This window comes from Pleurodeles waltl, chromosome 3_1, assembly GCF_031143425.1.
Source record: "Pleurodeles waltl isolate 20211129_DDA chromosome 3_1, aPleWal1.hap1.20221129, whole genome shotgun sequence".
Lineage (NCBI taxonomy): Eukaryota > Metazoa > Chordata > Amphibia > Caudata > Salamandridae > Pleurodeles > Pleurodeles waltl.
In genome coordinates, this window is record NC_090440.1 from 1,947,721,517 (window position 1) to 1,947,743,346 (window position 21,830).

The window sequence follows — 21,830 nt, forward strand, 5'->3', positions numbered from 1 at the left end:
CTTTTCTTTTAAAGCCATTTATTTCCTATGGCACCACATATTTCCAACTTGTTTTGTGCAAGAGGCTTGTCTTTTTTTTAAGCAATGGTGTGTTGAGAGTATGAGGGGTTTCGTTGTGTTGGTATGAAATCAAATGGTCTATCATTTGAAGATGTTGGATGATGCAGCTATCCTTGAAGTCACCAAGCGTACGATTTGTAAAGACTTTGGAGCATTATGTCATTATGTTTTGTGTGATGCTGATTATTTTGTTGTGGATCTAGTGAGAGATTAGTTAGGGTGATATTTGGAGATCTTGGGAGAAAAGCAAACAATGTCGAAAGAGGGGAATTTGTCATGTCAGTGACATTTTTTGTGTGTTATGCTAACGGTGTTGAGAAGGAATCTAATATTGTCAAGTGTGAAGATGACTTTCTTGGTGTGTATGTTCTCATGCCTTTAAAATTGCGATTATGTATAAGAATTTGGGGCCAGATGTATCAAAGCTTTTTGCATTCGCAAACGGTGCGAATGCAAAAAGCCATTTCAGAATGTATCAAAGGCATTCTGAAAGCAATTTTAAGGAATCGCTAAAATAGTGATTCCTTAAAATTGCGACCCTGTTTAGAGAGTCACAAATTGCGACTCTCTAAATAAGAAATCGCGAATAAGGATTTGCGATTTCTTAAGCACATTTAAGAAGCAATTCCTTAATGCGAATTGGGCATTAAGGAATCGTATCACCAAGTTGAACTTGGTGGTAACCATGTGCAAAATGTAAAAATGCTTTTAAAATGTATTTTTAAAATGTACATGTAAAGCACACATGCTCTTTTGGCATGTGTGCACCTTACATGTCCTAAAAAACGTTTTGGGGTGCAGCAGAGGGGGCCTTAGGCCCCCAGCACCCTGTGGTTTTGCATTTCCAAAATTGCGATTTCCAGTTAAGAAATCGCAATTTTGGAAATGCAAAAAAATCGCAAATATTGGCCTACAGGTCCATAGGTGCGAATGGGGCCGGTATCGCAATTTGCGATTCGGTAATAGCATTTGCGATTTTTAAGAAATCGCTATTACCGAATCGCAAATGTGATACATTGCATTTTGCGAATCAGAAATAGCGATTTCTTAAAAATCGCTATTTCTGACTCGCAAAAGGCATTCTTGATACATCTGGCCCTTGGTTGGATAGATATTCTAGATAATAGATAAAGAATGTGGAGCAATCTGCTTGTGAATTAGGCTACAAGGGGCACAATTGATTTTAATTAAGGGGCGAGCAGGGGAAGGAGTTATTTTGCAATAATATTATAAGTCCAGGCTATCATCCCTTCCCTCCAATCCGGGCTGTTTATTTGATGGGATTCATATAAGTGTGGAGAGCCCATCTTTAAAACCACAACAGGTTTCTTTGGTAAAAACGTGAAAGTTGGAAAAGAAATCAGCTGGAGCACTGTAGATGCTGGATATATACTTGGTGACTGGTCTAACATTGCAGAGACTACATGAAGAATGCATTACTGGACTCTGTACTTCTTGTCTCATCATGTCTATCCTTTCTCTGTTCAATTTCGCATCTGTTCTGGGTCTTCCCCTCTGTAGGTTCAAGGCCAAGCTCTGGCTCTGTGAGGACCACCCTTTATCCCTGGCAGAACAAGTCGCCCCCATCATTGACCTCATGGCCATCAGCAATGCACTGTTTGCAAAACTGCGAGATTTCATCACACTCAGACTACCTCCGGGCTTCCCTGTTAAAATAGGTATGTGACCAATATGTGTATGACATTGTCCCAAGGTTTACTATGTATCTGCCCTTGAAAAGATTGCAGTGCATGATCCCTTAGGGGTTTTCATGGATCTCTGGATCGGACTGGTTGAGCTCAACATGCCTAGTTGTTATTTCTGAAGGTGAAAGTTTACCAATTTCTAAAATAATTCCCAGCGCTCTGAATACCAAAAAACAAAAGTAAATGCACGTGTCCAGCTCTTTATAAAACACTTAATACTGGCCATGACCCTATTTCCAAGAATTTCAAATTAGGGTATGTAAGGGAACCAAGGCATGGAGAAAAGAAGTAATGTGACCAAGGTGTCACATTTTTCTCCAAGGTCTCCCGCTTCTACCTGGTCACTATACCTCCATAATTAAGAATAAGGTTTCCATAATGGCAGCCCTTCCATTACCCACTGTGTGTGCTTTCTGTGGTTATTTGTAGGTTAAATCTATGCATTGTGTGGGGAACCATCTTCTCTCTCCACAGGCACACTCCTATGTATGTGCAAGAGCTGCCTAATGTCATGTGTCTCACTTTCAGCCCCCTATGACCAGCCGGCAGTGGCATAGCAAACAAGGACAGCAATGGGGTTGTGGAGAACGTACCAGACAAAATAGCCCTGCTCTTCTGCTCAGTTCTCTCTAATCCCCGCTCTCCTTAGTTGTTCACCTCATTCTTCATCAGTTCCTGGAGAGATTTCGGTTTTAGGGAGGGGAAAGACCCCCGTTCAATCTCAGGCAACTAACTAACCAAAGCAAATCAATCAATCAATCAATCACATTTATCAAGCGCGCTACTCACCCGTAAGGGTCTCAAGGCGCTGGTGGGGGGAGGGGAGGGTCAGTGCTCGAAGAGCCAGGTCTTGATCTGCCTTCTGAAGGAGAGGTGGTCCTGTATGGCGCGAAGATGGCTGGGAAGAGAGTTCCAGGTCTTCGCTGCCAGGAAAGAAAAGGATCTTTCTCCGGCGGTGGCTTTGCGGATGCGGGGTACGGCTGCCAGGGCTTGTCCGGTCGAGCGTAGGGTGCGCGGAGGAGTGTAGAAGGAGACGCGGTGGTTGATGAGTTTTGGTCCGAGGTTGTGCAGGGCTTTGTGTGCGTGGGTGAGGAGTCTGAAGGTGATCCTCTTGTTGACTGGTAGCCAGTGAAGTTTCTTCAGGTGTCCGGAGATGTGGTGGTGGCGGGGTATGTTCAGGATGAGTCGTGCGGCAGCGTTCTAGATTCATTGAAGTTTCCTCTGCAGCTTGATGGTGATGCCGGCGTACAGAGCGTTCCCATAGTCCAAGCGACTGGTGACAAGGGCGTGGGTGACGGTCTTCCTGGTGTCGGTGGGGATCCAGCGGAAGATCTTGCGGAGCATGCGGAGGGTGTTGAAGCATGCCGAGGTCACCGAGTTGACCTGTCTGGTCATGGAGAGGGAAGAGTCCAGGATGAAGCCGAGGTTGCGTGCGTGGTCGGTGGGTTGGGGAGTGCTGCCTAGGGCGGGAGGCCACCAGGAGTCATCCCAGGCGGTTGGTGTAGGGCCGAGGATGAGGACCTCCATCTTCTCTGTATTCAGTTTAAGCCGGCTGTCTGTCATCCAGTTCGCTACTTCCTTCATGCCTTCGTGTAGTCTGGCTCTTGCTGAGGTGGGGTTGTTGGTGAGGGATAAGATGAGCTGGGTGTCGTTGGCGTAGGATATGAGGTTGAGTCCGTGTTTTCGTGCGATGTTCGCCAGGGGGGTCATGTAGATGTTGAAGAGGGTGGGGCTGAGGGAGGATCCTTGGGGGACGCCGCAGATGATCTCCGTGGCTGTGGATCTGAAGGGGGGGAGGCGGACTCTCTGAGTTCTTCCGGAGAGGAAGGAGATGATCCATTCCAGGGCCTTGCCTCTGATGCCGGCGTTGCTGAGGCGGCGTATCAGGGTACGGTGGCATACCGTGTCGAAGGCTGCAGAGAGGTCCAGGAGGATGAGGGCCACAGTTTCTCCTTTGTCGGTCAGGGATCTGATGTCGTCCGTGGCTGCAATGAGGGCGGTCTCGGTGCTGTGATTAGCTCTGAAGCCGAACTGTGAGGGGTCGAGAGAGTCGTTGGTTTCCAGGGCGGTGGTGAGTTGAGCGTTGACGATTTTCTCAATCACTTTGGCGGAGAATGGTAGGAGCGAGATGGGCCGGAAGTTTTTGAGTTCGGTGGGGTCTGCTGTTGTTTTTTTTAGGAGGGCGTTGATTTCGGCGTGTTTCCAGTTCTCCGGGAAGGTGGCGGTGGTAAAGGACGCGTTGATGACGTCTCGGAGGTGGGGTGCGATGATGTTGTCGGCTTTGTTGAAGATGTGGTGCGGGCAGGGGTCGGATGGTGATCCTGAGTGGATGGAGTTCATGATGTGGGTGGTTTCCTCGGTGGTGGTTGGGTTCCAGGTGAGGATGGTGGTGTTGTCGGTGGCAGGTTCCAGTGGTGGGTTCGTGTTGGTAGTGGTGAAGCTGTTGTAGATGTCGGTGATCTTGTGGTGGAAGAAGGCTGCGAGGGAGTCGCAGAGGTCCTGTGAGGGAGGGATGGAGTTGTTTTCTGCGTCGGGGTTGGAGAGTTCTTTGACGATGCCAAATAGTTCCTTGCTGTTGTGGGCGTTGTTGTCTAGTCTGTTCTGGAAGGCTGATTTACGTGCGGCGCGGAGGCGTTGGTGGTGTTGGCGGGTGGCGTTCTTGAGAGCAGACATGTTCTCTTCGGTCTGGTTGAGGCGCCAAGTCTTCTCGAGGGTGCGGCATTCTTTTTTGGAGTCCTTGAGGTCGGGGGTAAACCAGGAGTTTTTCTTGTGGTTGTTGGTGTTTGCTTGGGACTTCAGGGGGGCCCGGAGGTTGGTGCAGTCGGAGATCCAGCTCGTGAGGTTGTTGGCGGCTTCGTTGGGGTCTGGGGTGCTGGTGGGTTGGTTCTGGGAGAGGGTCGATGTGAGTTGTTCCGTGGTGATTCGATTCCATTGTCTTCTTGGTGGTTGCTGGGTGTGGTGGCGCATGGTGGTCTTCTTGAAGCTGAAGTGGGCACAGCTGTGGTCCGACCAGGCGAGTACGGTGGTGTGGCTGAAAGAGATGTGTTTGCTGGAGGAAAAGATGGGGTCGAGTGTGTGTCCAGCGTAGTGGGTGGGGGTGCTGACTAGCTGTTTCAGTCCCAGGTTGGCGAGGTTGTCCAGTAAGGCGGTGGTGTTGTTGTCGGTGTGGTTCTCCAGGTGGAAGTTGAGGTCCCCTAGGAGGATGTAGTCGGTGGACGGGAGTGCGTGTGGGCTCGCGAAGTCTGCGATGTCTTCGCTGAACTTAGTGCGTGGTCCTGGTGGTCTGTACATGAGGGTGCCTCTGAGGGTGGTCTTAGGGTCGCTGTGGATTGCGAAGTGGAGGTGTTCGGCGTCGGGGAGTGAGTCGTCGACGTGGGTCGAGATGCAGATGGAGTTTTTGTGTGCGATGGCGATGCCTCCTCCGGTGCGGTTGGTGCGGTCTTTCCGGATGATTTTGTAGCCGTCGGGGATGGCTATGGCGATGTCGGGTGCCGAGGAGGGGTTCATCCAGGTCTCGGTGAGGAAGGCAATGTCCGGGTTTGTTGAGTCGATGAGGTTCCACAGTTCGGTGGCGTGCCTGTGGACGGATCAGGTGTTGATCAGGATGCAGTCGAGGTTGTTTCCGTGGGAGTCGTTCTTGATGGGTGCGATGTGTGTTCGTGGGCAGGTGAAGCGGCAGTTGCGGCAGGTGAAGGGTCCGTGGGTCCGCTTCGGGGTGGCGCGGTAGCAGCCCGGCGTGCGGCCGGGGTTGAGGGCGGTGAGGGTGGTGGTGTCGTAGGTCAGGCGGTGGTGGAGGGTGGGGTGGGGTTCGTGGGGACCAGGGGTTCGGGCGCTGGGCGCGGTCCAGGCGCGGACGGGTGCGGACGGGTGCGGACGGGCGCAGACGGGCGCGGCCGCCATTTAAGGGGTAGCCGGGGAGGCGGGAGGCGGGCGGGTAGGGAAAAAAAAGCGGCGGGAGGTCTTGAGAACGGCGAGGAGGCCTGAAAAACGAAAAGTACCTCAAAAAGGTACGAAAAAGAGGAGAAAAACGTCGGAAGGACGAGGGGGACGGCGGGGGCACTCAGGCGAGCAGACACTCGGGAGACACGGAGTAAAGGGGAGCGCGATCACACAAAGGCAGCAATCGGGGACAGACACTCGGGAAACAAGGAGAGAAGGGGAGCGCGATCACACACAGACAGGCACTCGGAAAGCAAGGATCACACACAGGCAGACAGCGAGGGGGAAGGCACGCAGGATCTGGTGGCGCTGTGAGGACAGGGGAGCGACCTACCCTGGGGTCAGGGGTCGCTACCACTGCCTCGCAGCGGCCACCATTTAAGGGGTAGCCGGGGAGGCGGGGTCAGCTGGGAGGCGGGAGGCGGGCGGGTAGGGAAAAAAAAGCGGGAAAAAAAGCGGCGGGAGGTCTTGAGAACGGCAAGGAGGCCTGAAAAACGAAAAGTACCTCAAAAGGTACGAAAAAGAGGAGAAAAACATCGGAAGGACGAGGGGGATGGCGGGGGCACTCAGGCGAGCAGACACTCGGGAGACACGGAGTAAAGGGGAGCGCGATCACACACAGGCAGCAATCGGGGACAGACACTCGGGAAACAAGGAGAGAAGGGGAGCGCAATCACACACAGACAGGCACTCGGGAAGCAAGGATCACACACAGGCAGACAGCGAGGGGGAAGGCACGCAGGATCTGGTGGCGCTGTGAGGACAGGGGAGCGACCTACCCTGGGGTCAGGGGTCGCTACCACTGCCTCGCAGCGGCCGCCATTTAAGGGGGAGGCGGGGTCAGCTGGGAGGCGGGAGGCGGGCGGGTAGGGAAAAAAAAGCGGGAAAAAAAACGGCGGGAGGTCTTGAGAACGGCGAGGAGGCCTGAAAAACAAAAAGTACCTCAAAAAGGTACGAAAAAGAGGAGAAAAACGGCGGAAGGACGAGGGGGACGGCGGGGGCACTCAGGCGAGCAGACACTCGGGAGACACGGAGTAAAGGGGAGCGCGATCACACACAGGCAGCAATCGGGGACAGACACTCGGGAAACAAGGAGAAAAGGGGAGCGCAATCACACACAGACAGGCACTCGGGAAGCAAGGATCACACACAGGCAGACAGCGAGGGGGAAGGCACGCAGGATCTGGTGGCGCTGTGAGGACAGGGGAGCGACCTACCCTCGCAAAGCAAAGGACCAATTCCCAAAGACCACACCTTCTATGACAGTGGAACACAGAAAATATCCAAATGTGCAGGAACTTCACTCACATTGGGACAGAAAATACACTAACACATGGACAGCAAATCTCTTCACACTAAGGCATAGAAGCACATCACTGGGACCAGGAGAGTCAAGCAATAGGAGGGCGCGGACATGTAGGAGAGCGTCAGTGAGGTAGGGATTGCTCTGGCACTGCGGCAGTAGTGTAGCACCTGCGTCAGGTACTGGGAGAAGTACACAGGAATTGAAAAAACACACCCCAGTGTGAAAATGCAAAGCGAGCGTACAACAGTCAGTCACCCAGGAGCAGCAAGAAATCAGGCAAGTGGTAAATGCAGTTCTGTACAAATGTAAGTTACATACCCTGTGTTCAGAGATTTTTACTATAGATTCACTCCCAGTGCCCTGCTAATCTCGTAAGGAACTGTTTTATCTCCCTCTGGACTGGTCTATAGGTTCTTTCACAGGTGCCTGGCAGCACCCCTTGGTATTCCTTACTGAATTATATTATCTTCTTGCTTGGGTTAGGGGTTACACCGGTGCACTTTATAATGTGTAAATATATGTATTCCAACAGAAATTCCAATCTTCCACATCCTCAATGCCCGCATCACCTTCGGAAACCTGAACGGCTGTGAAGAGCGCGTGGGTTCAGTGAGGCAGAGTCCGGGCAGCGAGGCACCATCCCCCAGTAGCGACTCCTCCAGCGTCAGCAGCTCCAGCTCCATGAGTATGTATCCATGTATTAACCAGAACTAACTTATTTTACCAGTAAAGGTCTCAACTCCTATATTGCGACGGGTGACTTGCATCTGTATTTCACTACTTTCTCTTATAATCCAGCTAATGCCACCTGTCCAAAATAATTTAGGCTTCTTTGGATAGGGTGTGCTCCTTCAGTTGATTTTCTCTGACTTTCCAAATATTCTGACTCCGTCATGTTGTCTCTCATTCTCCTTAAACACATGTATCATGTGAGTTTTGACATTCATACTGCTCGGGGTGCAGTGATGTTCTTTGGTGTTTTGTCTCTAATGGGTCAGAATCCAAGATGGCTGACGTATTCTGACCACTGTGAAGTGAGAAGAACATGAGACTGGTTGTCCTTATTTGTTGCAACACAAAAGGAGGATCAACGGAGTGCTGAAACTTTTTAAATACCCCAGTCACAGTTCTGGGTTAAATCCATTGTTCTTTTTCTCACCATGCCACCCCAGTTTGGAACCACCCATATGGCAATCAGTCTTGACCCTGCTCCACTTGGGAACAGTCCAGTCCGAATAGCCAGGCCAGGTCCTTCCGTGACCCATGGGGAGCAGGGTGAAGACTGATTTGCATATGGCTGGGTCCAAACGGGGTGACAATTTTGGCCACCATCCAGTCTAGTTGCTCTCAAGTTCTGTGCCCCTTTCCAAGTCATTCCTATGATTTACATCCATAAAATAGCTGGCAACGCACTGGCTGATTCACAGAAATGTCTGCAGGACACTTCCTAAAGTTCTGTTGTGGACCTGATACTGACCCAGTGGGGACATCTCACTCAAACCTGCCATTTTCGAATGAAGGATTTGCAAATCTTCAATTACATCCTTCGCTGTCTCCAACATGTAAGTCTTCCACTTCTTCAAGAATCCTCTATTGTCCAGTAAAGGTAAATGCCTACATTTTGTATATTGTGATATTGGCAAACATAATGTCTGTAGGTGCTTCTGGAACTTGGAGATCGCATGGAGGTTACAAATGACACAAGACTGTGCAGGTGTCGAAGCTTGGTATTTAATATGAGTCCTATTGCAACAAGTACTCACTACAAGTACTCGCACCTCTGTTAGTGCTGGCTTCAGTGCTCCCAGGGTCCTTCGGCATCCTCCTTGATACGCAACAAGTGAAAGTGCTCTTGGTGCTCCACAGCATTTGCTGAAGGGTTTAACCTCATTTGTAGGGAATTGTTCCCCATGGAAGCCAAGCAACCACCTGCATACATGCTCTTGGGTTACATTTAGTGGTGGAGTCACCCTTTCTCTGTGAGCACACGTTGCATACAACCACTGGGAAGGTCCACAGAGTAGGTTACAGTGATCTGCCAGGCCACCCAAAGGGAGTAGTTAAAGATGTAACCCCTAAGAAGGGCGAGGGAGGTACCTCTTCTCCACCAGGTCTAGAATAAACACAAAGAGAGTATCCGTATGTGTGCAATTGCTTCATGAGCCAGACTTATTTGAGAGGCCATAGCACCTACTCCCCCAAAAACTAAGATGCTTCAGAGCACAATCTCAGAGAAAGGGAGCCCATCCCTCGCTCATTGTCCACTAGCGGCAGGAAACAGTATATATCAGCAGTGTGATCTTTAAATATCTAGCAAAACTACAAATACAAACTCAAGTCATGGCACTTTTAAGACTATGATGCTCTGATGTTAAGTGTGCTTCTGTGGGTAGAATATCATTTTTCTAACCCTCTTCACCTCTATGGAATATGTGGCGCTACCAAGGCCCTTACCCTCTTGCCTATGAGTGCTGGCGCATTGTCAGTGAATCGAGTTAACCTCATAGACTAAGGATCTCTGTTTTTTTGGATTAAAATAAATAATAGTATGGGATTATTTTCCAAATGTAGGTTTGAGAACGACTGAAAGTTCCTTAGTTCATCCAGTGGAGCTCAAAGTAAGATTTAAATCAATGATAATACTCAAATCGTCGCAGTTCTCAAACCTAATGCATGATGGAACTAGCACTCGCAATGCCAATAGTTCTGGCGTTTAGGAGCTGCACCCTGCAGTCACACAACTTATCCTGCATGCGTGCCTCTGAGTCTGCACTCACGCACCACTGACCCTGCACTCGCAAGGGCTCATTCTGCAGTCACACAGGTCCACTGCTCATCATACACAACTCACTGTACACTCAGGCACAAGAACCACCCTGCACGCACAGTGGCACAAGACTCATTCTTTGTGAAACTGTAAACTTTGCACTTGTATAGCGCACTACTCACCCGTTAGGGTCTCAAGGTGCTGTACGCATACCGCTGTGGAACCCCTCCTGGCTTTTCCCTGTGAGGCACCCACTCCTGGACAGCCCCAGGGTGAAGCCAGGCATCCAAGCGCTGTGAGGGCCGTTGTGGAGATTAAGCAAGCTATTGCCCAGAGTTACAGAGTGGGACCCATTAATTAGATTAGGCACTGAGGCGAGAATTATCTGGTCCAAGGGAATTGAGCCCAAGACCCGCTGAGGTGAGAATTGAACGCTGGTCCTGGGCCAGATCTCTGCATCAGGGTCTGCCGCTCTAACCATTGTGCCACACTTCTCCACCATTGTGCACACGGGCTCAACTCACTCTACACTCACAGGCACATCACTTAAGTCTGCACCCACATCTTTTCACTCAGGAACATTGTGACTCTCGCACAATCAGACACACATCTCTCTGCGCGCACACTGGCACACATGCACTCAACCACACCCTGCACGGACTCAGGAGAACCTTGCACTCATACAGGAACTTCCCTCACCCTGCACATACACAGGCACAAGACTCGCCCTGCAGCCACAGTCACAATGATCGACCTGCACTCACACAGGCACAGTCTCACCCAGCAGCCACAGTCACACTCCTCCCCCTGCACTCACACAGGCACAGAACTTGCCAAGCACTCAGGCACAAGACTTGCCCTGCTACCACACAGTCACACTCAACTCACACAGCCGCAGTGCTCACCCAGCAGCCTCTTAGTCACACTCTCCACCTTACATTCACACAGGCACAAGAGTATCCCCAATACGCACGCAGGCAAACGGCTCTACTCACTTTAGACTCACACAGACACTCCGTTCAAGCCCGCAAAACAAAGTCATTTTTGTCACAAGACCAAAAGCACGTTTTTGTAGACTGCAGGCACCCAATCCCTCTGAGGTGCTGTGGCTAATTTTTGAAGCGAGGTTAGCAGGGGCAATGAGATTCTGCACCACTTGCCCCTCCCATCATCGGTGGTCGGTGTAGACTTGAAAGTGGAGTGAGAATGGGGCGGGGGGGTCGATCTTTAACATTAGAGGGCTTAAATTGTACATTAAGTCATGCCTCCCACTGGGCTGCCCTGAAAGAACAATTCGACAGATGGCTCCAAGGTGAGTTCATGGAGGGATAGATCATGGATCCACAGGTGTATGGAAAGTGGTTGTGTCAACAGACCGAGGGATAACTGGCATTCCTAATGAATGAACATAGAGATGAAAGTTGAATGTGTGCATGAATTGATGGATGGGTGGATTGATTGATGAACAAAGGGCAGTGACGCTGGGTGCACGTGGTGGCCAGTCCCAAGGCCCGAGCCTGCTGTACACTCTGCTCTGCAGCAAGAGGCCCTGAATGCAAGGCAAGGCAGAGCATTCATGAACTTCAGGTGAAGTCTTTGAAATATTATTATATATATGATGGTGACCAAGATGGGACGGATTCCCCAAAGGGGTCAAAAGGTAGTAGTATTAGCAAAACAAATCCTGTATTTCCTTCTAAGGTTGGGCTCGGCTGTAGTTATAGAGACACAATTGTGATTTATACCTAGCTGACTGCCTCTAGCCGTGCATCTGTCTTTTTGTGCGGTTGTCTATTTATCTGCTGCTGTGATTTCTGTACAATCTGTACATGCCTCTGTCTCTTTTACAGCTTCCTGTCGAGGTTGTGAGATAGACGCGTCCTTGTTTGAAGCCCCGCGTGGTTACAGCGTGGTGGGCAACCATCGGGACAGCAGCCGGGAGGAGGAGGAAGACCTCCTGCAATTCGCCATTCAACAAAGCCTGCTCGAGGCTGGCAGCGAATATGACCAGGTAGCCTGCACCTCCCTCTGCTGGTTACTTGTAACATTGCACGGCACCCACCTATATCTAGCAGTAATGCCTTGGTAGAACTACGGCAATGTAAGTCTATTCCCTTGAGCTTTACGAGAGGCAGCCACGGTGTCATGTCTAACTTCCTAATGAATTCATGTTTTGTGGTAGAGGACCACCATAACAACAACAACAAAAAAAACAGAGCAACATTTTGCGTGGTGAAAGTTATTTTCAGTAGTTACTCAAAAATATGTTTCCATAGATGTAGTAGATAATAGTTGGAACAGTTATTTAGGGTCGAGCCTGTGAGTGCATGTGCTAGCCCATGCATCTCGCTTGCGAAACTCTGTCCTTAACATTTGTTGGTTTGCATGGCACTCTGCTTTACAGCCTCTAAATTCGTCACTACAGGCCTGGCATCATTTCTGTTCCTCTGTGTGGAGCAGGGACCAAGTACTGCTTGATCCAATTTAATCAGTGCCCGTCCTCTGCTCCCTACATGATTGTGGTATTATTGTGTCCTTTTTAACTTTTAGTGCCCTGTAAACAGAAGGCATGTGACTGTCAAAAACGTGCCCAGCAAAAAAATTAAATTGCAAAGTTTTATTTTTTATAGCTAACATTCTTTTATTTTGCCAAATCGTCTTTTTCTCACTTTACACTCACGTTTTCTTTTATTTTTGCTCGTGAGCGCTGTTATCAAAAGATGACTCTTATCTTCTCCTAAATATTGCAAAGTGATATTGTTTCTTCATTATGTGTAATTTCTTAAATTATGTTTTAACACATAACTGGGTACTACACCCAATCCACCCTACTCTGATCCGCCCCACTACAATCCACCCTAATCCATCCCATCTCACTTCACACCTATCCACCCCACCCCCCAATTCAATCCACCCTAACTCACCCCACTCCAATCCTCTCAACCCACCCCAATCTAACCTGCCCCACTCCAGTTCACCCCACTCCAATCCAAAACAATCTACACAACTTCAAACAATCTGCCCCACTCCAATCCCTAAACAATCTGCCCCACTCCAATCTGTCCCACTTCGATCCAAAACAATATGCCCTACTTCAATCGAAAACCATATGCCCACTCGCTTCTACTCCACTCCAATCTTCCCCACTCCAATCCAAAACAATCGGTCCCACTCGAATTCGCCCCATTCCAATCTGCTACACTCCAATCCAAAACATTACACCCTACTTCAATCCAATCCACGTCACCCCAATCCAATCCACTCCACCCCATCCCCATTCACCCAACTCTGATCTAATCCACTCCCTTCCAAATCACCCCACTCCAACCCAATCCAATTAACCTCACCCCAGTCCAATCCCCCTAATACAAACTGCCCCACTCCAATCGGCCCCTCTTTAATCCAAAGCAATCTGCCCCACTTCAACCTGCTCCACTCCAACCTGTCCCACTGCACTCGTCCCCACCCCAATCCTAAACAACACACTCCAATCCAAAACAATCTGCCCCACTCCAATTCACCCTATTCCAATCCAATCCACCACACTCTATCCCAATTCCTCCCACCCCAATCCACCCCACTACAATCGGGTCCACCCCTCACCAATTGAACCCACTCCAATCCAGCCCAGTTCAATCTACATCACTCTAGTCCAATATACCTCACCCCAATCCAATTCACCCACCCCAACTTCACCCCACCCCAATCCACTCCACTCCTGTCCAACCCACCTCACCCCACTCCAGTCAGATTCACCCCACTCCAGTCCTCCCCACTCCAGTCTGTCCTACTTCAATCCAAAGCAATCTGTTCCATTCCAATCTGTCCTATTCAAATGTGCCTGCTCCAATGTGCCCCACTCCAATCCAAAACAATATGCGTCACTCCAATTCAATTCACCTCACCCCAATCCAATCCACTCCACTCCAGCCCAATTCACCCCACTTTAATCCACCCACTCCAGTCCACCATACAACATCCCATTCCAATGCCCCACTCCAGTCCACCATAATACAGTCTGCCCCACTCTAATCCAAAACAATCTGCCCCACTCCAATCCAAAACAATTGGTCCCAGTCCAAACCACCCCACTTCAGTCTGCCCAACTCAGTCAATCAATCAATCAGGGATTTGTAGAACATGGTTATTCACCCATGAGGGTCTCCAATCCATTTCAGTCAGCCTCACTCCAATCTGTTCCACTTTAAATCCAAAACAATCTGCCCCACTCCAACCTGTCCCTCTCCACTCTGCCCCACTCCAATCCCAAACAACCCACTCTAATCCAAAACAATTTACCCCACTTCAATCTGCCCCTCCAATCCATTATAGTCTGTCCAACTCCAGTCTGCCCCACTCCAGTGTTCACCACTTTAATCCAAAACAATCTGCCCCACTTCAACCTGCACCTCTGCACCCTGTCCCGCCCCAATCCCAAACAATCCAGTCCAATCCAAAGCAATCCCCCACTCCAATTTGTCCCACTCCAATCCAAAACACCCCACTCTATCCCAATTCACCCCACTCCAGTCCACCCCAGTACAATCCAGTCCTCCTCACACCAATTCAATCCACCCCAATCCAGCCCAGTCCAATGTATCCCTTTCCAATGCAATACACCTCACCTCAATCCAGTCCACCCCACTCCAATCCAACCCCACTCCAGTCCAATCCACCCCACTTTAGTCCGATCCACCCCACTCCAATCCAGCTCACCCCACTCCAATCAAACCCACACTACTCCAATCCAACCAATACATCCACTCTAATCTTCTCCACTCCTGTCTTCCTCACTCCAATCCACAAAAATCTGTCCTACTCCAGTCCGCCCACTCCAATGTGCCCCACTCCAATCCAAAACAATACCTACCACTTCAGTCCAATCCACCCCACCCCACTCCAGCCCACTTTAATACAACCTGCCCCACCCCAATCTTCCCCACTCTAATCCAAAACAATCTGCCCCACTCCAATCCAAAACATTCTGACCCACTCCAGTCTGACCCACTCCAATCCATTTCAATCTGACTCACTCCAATCTGCCTCACTTTAACCCGATACAATCTGCCCCACTCCAACTTTCCCCTCACCACTGTGCCCCGCTCAAATCCAAACAAACCAGTCTAATCCAAAACAATCTGCCCCACTTCAATTTGCCCCACTCCAATCCACCCCACTCCATCCCCATTCACCCCACTACAATCCACCCACTACAATCCTGTCCACCCCACACCAATCCACCCCACACCAATCCAATCCAGCCCAATCCAGCCCAGTCCAATGTACCACACTCCAATCCAATACACCTCACCCCAATCCAAGCCACACTACCCCAGTCCACTGCACTCCAGTCCAGTCCAATCCACCCTACTCCAGTCTATCCCACTCCAATCTAAAACACTCTGTCCCACTCCAATGTGCCCCACTCCAATCCAAAACAATACGCCCCACTCCAATGCAATCCACTTCACCCTAGTCCAGTCCACCCCACTCTATCCCAATTCATCCTCTCTAATCCACCCCACTCCCATCCAATCCAATTAACCCCACACCAACCCAATCCAATTAACCTCACCCCTCTCTAATCCCCCAATACAATCTGCCCCACTCTAATCCAAAACACTCTGTCCCACTCCAAACTGCCCCACTCCAATCCATTTCAGTCTGTCCAACTTGAGTCTGCCCCACTCCAGTCTACCCCACTTTGATCCAAAATAATCTGCCCCACTTCAACCTACCCGACTACAACCTGCGCCACTGCACCCTGCCCCACCCCAATCCCAAACAATCCACTCCAGTCCAAAACAATCTGCCCCACTCCAATTCACCCTACTCTATCCCAATTCCCCCCACTCCAATCCACCACAGTCCACCCCACTACAATCTGGTTCACCCCACACCAATTCAATCCACCCCAATCCAGCCCAGTCCAGTCTACCCCACTCCAGTCCAATACACCTCACCCCTATCCAATCCACCCCACCCAATCTACTCCACTCCAGTCCAACCCACCGCCCCATCCCACCCCAGTTTGATCCACCCCACTCCAAATCAACTCCCCCCACTCCAGTCAAACCCACCCTACTCCAATCCAACCAATACACCCACTCCAATCCGCCCCCTCCACTCTATCCCACTCCAATCCAAAATAATCTGTCCCACTTCAATGTGCCCCGCTCCAATCCAAAACAATACGCCTCACCCCAATCTAATCCACTCCACTTCAACCCAATTCCCCCACTCTAATCCACCCCACTCCCATCCAATACACCACATAGCAACCTAATCCAATCCACCCCACCCCACACCAGTCCACCCTAACACGGTCTGCCCCACTCCAATCTGCCCCGTTCTAATCCAAAACAATCGGTCCCACGCCAAACGGCCCCACTCCAGTCTGCCCCACACCAATTCATTTCAGTCAGCCTCACTCCAATCGACCCCACTCCAATCTGTCCCACTTTAATCCAAAACAATCTGCCCCACTCCAACCTACCCCACTCCACCCTGCCCACTCTAATTCCAAACAGCCCAATCTCGTCCAAACCAATCTTCCTCACTCCAGTTATCCTCACTTCAATCCAGTCCACCCACTCTATACCAATTCACCCCATTCTAATCCACCACAATCCACCCCACTACATTCCAGTCCACCTCACACCATTCCAATCCACCCCAATCCATCCCAGTTCAATCCAACCCACTGGAATCCAATACACCTCACCCCAATCCAATCTACCCCACCCCAATCCACTCCACTCCAGTCCAATCTACCCTACCATACATCAACCCAACCCACTCCAATCTACCCACCCAATTACAATCCATCTCACCAACTCCTGTCCAACCCACGCTACTCCAATCCAACCAATCCAGCCACTCCAATTATGTCCACTGCTGCCCAATCTACCTCACTCCAATCCACCCACACCACCCCAATCCATTCCACTCCAATACAATCTACTTTATTCCACCCCACTCCAGTCTACATTAATTCACCCTACTCCAGCCCAATCTACCCCACTCCAAAACACGTTAATCTACCCCACCTCCATCTAGTCCACCCTCTCCAATCAATCCACCTCTTCCAATCAATCCACCCCACTCAATCCAATCCAGCCCAATCAAACCCACTCCAGTCCAATCCACCCCAATTCACTCTAGTATAATCTACCCCAATCCACTCCACTCCAATCCACCCCACTCAATCCACCCCTATCCAATCCACCCCAATCCAATCCACCACACTCATTACAGGAACCCAGAGAACCCCCCCCATTAATCATTATTGAAATCGTGAGACCCACTAAGTAATTACTGGAAGTTGGGGACCCCGGCCTAAGCATTTCCAATAATTTGAACCATAAAAAGTGCACAGCAAATACAGAAATAAACATTGATGAAACAAACACAAAAATGATGAAACATTTGTATTTAATTTACAAACAAATATAAAAAAATCCAAATTTTCACTTTAATTGGAAGGTGGGAGTCCTGGACCTCTTGAGTAGACATCATGGACTCACAGGGGTTCTCAGACCACAAGTTAAGAACCACTGCTCTAAAGCACCATGTGAGTGAAGCAAGGGAGTCTGGCCATCCCTACAATTTTTCAGGTGTGGTGTTAGATGTGACGGGTTGTCCTATTTCAAAGACATTTTTTAAAGGATCAAATAGTGCGTTCTACAACACAATTGTTTAAAGAATTTCATCAAAAAGCTAAATGTCTTCCCTAACCTTCCAGGAGCTTCTAAAGCAGTACCCATGAAATGTATAAATAAAAAAAAAACAAATAAAGTATTACTAGTGTGTTTAGGCTTTTCTTCTTTCTGTCCTGTTCTACCTTCTGGTGGAATTGTGTTTATGATCTGCCTCATAAAATGGACAACTGGAATTACGCAATTTTACAGCCACAACATTTACCACTCCAGTACTGATTTGCCACTTAAGCCATCACCTGCTGCATTAGCTGCAGATTTTATCAAACTTATTGTTTCCATCTCAAATGTATAAAAAGTTACTACATTGCAACAACACTTGTTTGCAGTGCAAGGAAGGCCCTTTGCAAAGACTGACTGGTCAACTTTCAATTGATTATTGCTTTATTTGAACGTTGAATTAGTGCTAATGGGGTAAATCGTTTGCCTAGACAGTATTGATATGTAACTAAAAGACAAAACAGTAAAGTATTACTATCATAATTAGATCATATATTTAGATAATAATACTATGTCCTGCAACACTCTACATAATATGCCTTATCTTGCCGCATAACGTAGTCAACCCTGACACATAATCTGATCCTACCGTGCTGCACAATTCCAGTGGCTCTGCCTATAAATAACAGACAGAATAGGACCAATTAAGCAGTAATTATACTTACTCTGTGGCCCAGTCTGCTGGGTCACCAGGTCTGGTTGCTGCCCGTGCTTTTCCTACTCAAGCGGGGGTTCCATGTGCCAAAGGCAGTGGCTAAGAGTGAGAGCTATTCTACTCTTTATTTCGACATTAGTTAAGAATTAGAAATGCTCCAGTCTTTAAAACGTTTCCGCATACATACAGTAGCTAAGATCCAGAAGCCATCCAGTTTATAAAGTATGTCACCACAGAAACAAGAGCAGGAATTGCTCCTCTCTGTAAAATACACCCCCTTTAGATGCAGTACCTTGGAGTGTGCAGTGTTCTAGTCTTTACCCACACCGACTATGATGTCATCAACTTGGCCTGAGCTCTAGAAAGACATTCCATTAGATCATACATTTGTGAGCCCTCTTGCATGGAATAGGACTTTTAGTAGAAGGCACAGTGATTGATTTTGTCCAAAAGTTTAAGGGGTGGTAGGAGAGTGGAGTTAAGGGTACAGTCTCACTGGTTTTGGTCTGTAACAGTCAGCATATTCGGAGCATGTAAGGCAGTAGGACTGATGGTCAGTGGACGTGGCCTAGCGTGCTTGCAAGGAGCAGGTAAAGTGAAGAATAAATAGCACTTCAATAGAAGACCTGCAACTAAGTATTGTTTAGACCTGACCTTTCGTTCCCCCAAATCATGGCTGCAGGTTAAATATAATGCAATTCAGTAATCTCTAAGTCGTATTTTACTGCAACATTAATCACACTAGAACACTTTAAATGAAAATTACTTGCATCTTAAATATTTTGTTCGTTGTATCAAGCAGCCATTTAATTTCTTATGTTCATCATATGTCAACAATATGTATCAAACAAAGGTCACCATATAGATAATATAAATCAAAACATTGACAGAGCTGTGTGAAAGAGGGGGCGCAACACGTCAGAGTTGAGGTTAATTGAAAAGCCATGTGTGGCCCACAGTGTTTCGCTACTCTGAACTGTACCATTCAGTTTTCCTAGTCAGCTCTCACAGTGCACCTTTATCCTAATCCATGAAGGATGGAATGAACTACTCTACTACATTGACCCTGGTGGTGCTGTCTGTCTATTGGGATACATCTGTGAGCAAAGTAAGGTTAGGTGCTGCATAGATTGGGTCTGCAGGTGAGGAGAAGGATTTCCAATAGGTTAGCTTAGTGGGCCCTGAGATTATGGACAGAAGAATCCAACTGAGTTGGAAAGGAGTAGAACTGGAAAGCGACCCTGCTGTTGCAGGCCAGGGTCCATCAAGGTATTCTATCACCCTAAGCAGGGAAGTCCATCAAGGTATTGATTGGTCTACCCTCACTTTAGGCTGGAAGGGGGTTGTGTTGGACCTGGCCCTTTTTGCAGGGTTATCCCCAGATGTTTTGCCTTCTTTCTCTTCTGTTTTTTCTGACCTCTTTTTGTTGGCTTTAGGACTCTGGGCGCTTTACCACTGCTAGCCAGTGCTGAACTACATATGCTGTCTGTCTAAAATGTACTGGCGATTGGTTTATCCATGATTGGTATATTTGATTTAATAGTAAGTCCCTAATGAAGCACACTACATGTGCCCAGGGCCTGTAAATCAAATGCTACTAGTGGGCCAAATGCTACTAGTGGGCCTAGTGGGAGCTACTGCTCCCATTGGGAGCAGACAGAGATGTGGAGTTTGGGGTCTCTGAACTGACAATTTAAAAATATTTTTTTTTGGTAAAGTTGGTTTTTGAATTGTAAGTCTGAAAATGTCACTTTTAGAAAGTGGGCATTTTCTTGCTTAACCATTCTGTGCCTCTGCCTATGTGTTGAATACACATCTGGGTCAGGATGACATTTGGGCTGTTTTGTGTATTGACTCTAAACCGTCACACAAAGGGAGCTGAGGTGTGTCCTACATATCCCGATGGCCCATCACCAGGCTGGTGGGTCTTCCTGAGCTAGACTGGTGGGTGGAGCTGCCATTTGCTCCTGCATAGGGCTGTGTCTAGGTCTTGTGCACTACAAAGACTTCTCTTTGACATTTGCTTACTTCAAAGACAAAAAAGGGTATAAGTACTGGACCTCTGACACCACATAATTGGAACACTTCTAGAGTGAGGACATTCTGCCAGTAAGAAGAGCTGGATGCCATAGGAGGGACTGCCACTCTGCCTGTTGCTTTGCTGTGCTGGCCTGCTACTTCTGTACTGGGTGTGAAAGGTCTGGACTTTCCTTTCTACATCCTGCTTCCAAAGGTTCTCCAAGGGCCTGGACTGAGCTTGCCTCCTGTTAAGGAGTCTCAGGAAATTCAAAGACTTCATCTGCTAGTTCCTGGGCTCTCCTGAGCCCTTGGGAGTGAGTTCTGTTGTAACCAAGAAGAAACAAGCACATCTACTCCAGATTGACTTTGGACCCGGCGCTGCTGTCCGACTCCACGCTGCTGCCTGCACCGGAGCGTGTTCTCTACTGAGTGTAACGACCGTGACTGATGCCGCAGGCCTGACGCCACCACAGCACTCCCAATGTCACGCCACAGAATGAGCCCTGAGTGCCATGTCACCGACGTCCGTGACAACCGACTCTAACTCCACTGCAGCACCTGTGGCCCTGTGGTGTGACCGTGACACCGCAAAGTCGATGCCTCGCGTCTTGACCTGCTGGATTCATCGACCCCGCCGGTTCATAAGGAACTGATGCTTTGCCACAGATGCCGCATCACCTCCCCTGCTACTGTAAGGAACCAACGCCTCACCTCCCCTGCCTAGCAGGAAGGAACCCATGCCTTACCTCCTCAAGAGCAGTAAGGAACCGTCACCACACCAGCTCCAGCAACGCCTCATCTCCCTGACTCCGTGCGACATCTTTGTTTCCTCATTGTTTTGAAAGGTACTGTACCTGGGGTCTGTGTGACTCCGTGACCGGCCCGCACTCCCTCGCAAGTGTCGTTGGATTGTTGGCAATGATTCCATCAAGACGCAGTGATAACCCAGTTGGAGCTGTATTGTTTTTAAGCACTTTACTAAGATTTAATCTTTGAAAATGTCTCTTTAATTGTATATGTTGGAATTTTGTTGTTTTGGTCTTGTTTTACTCAGATAAATAGTTGTTATTTATTAAAACTGGTGTGCAGTACTTTTTTAGTGTTTTCACTGGGTTACTCTGTGTGTGTGTGTGTGTGTACACATTGTCTCTGAGATACACCTAACTGCTTGAGCCAAGCTACCAAGGGGGTAAGTAGGGGCTATCTTAGCTGTGTGACTCCCCTACTCTGACTAGAGTGAGGGCCCTTACCTGGACAGGGTGCACACCACTGCCAACTAGAGACCCCATTTATAACAGCCCTGTACTAATAACAGTTAGAAAAGCATTACATCAGCTGTATTCACTCTTGCAGAGCCTGTGGGGAGGCAAGATCTCCAGGGAAACCTGATGGAAAGGGTCAACTGCAGGAGTAAATGACAGATGCAGCAGCATTCATTTGATCCAAAATGGAGGTTTCACGAACATGTGGAATAACTAAATCCTGTTAATAAACACACTTCTAAATCTCATATTTAACTTGTTTGAAGTGTAAACATATGAATTAATCCTTTGCACATTGGATCTGACATCAAAATTATTAATAATCGAATGTACTTTTAGACAAAATATAGGCTTTTAGAAATGCTATAACACCACCTTGCAATGCTACACCAATATGG

General features: G+C 48.7%; 1 protein-coding gene across 3 annotated transcripts in view; it reads left to right on the forward strand.

Moving 5' to 3' along the window:
• Positions 1-21,830, forward strand: part of ANKRD13B (ankyrin repeat domain 13B) — a 353,565-nt gene that overhangs the window by 266,900 nt on the left and 64,835 nt on the right. For all 3 annotated transcript variants that reach the window (XM_069226255.1, XM_069226253.1, XM_069226254.1), the window contains exons 11-13: positions 1,582-1,739; positions 7,544-7,696; positions 11,629-11,789. In XM_069226255.1, the coding sequence (XP_069082356.1) occupies positions 1,582-1,739; positions 7,544-7,696; positions 11,629-11,789 (472 nt within the window). The remainder of the gene's footprint in view (positions 1-1,581; positions 1,740-7,543; positions 7,697-11,628; positions 11,790-21,830) is intronic.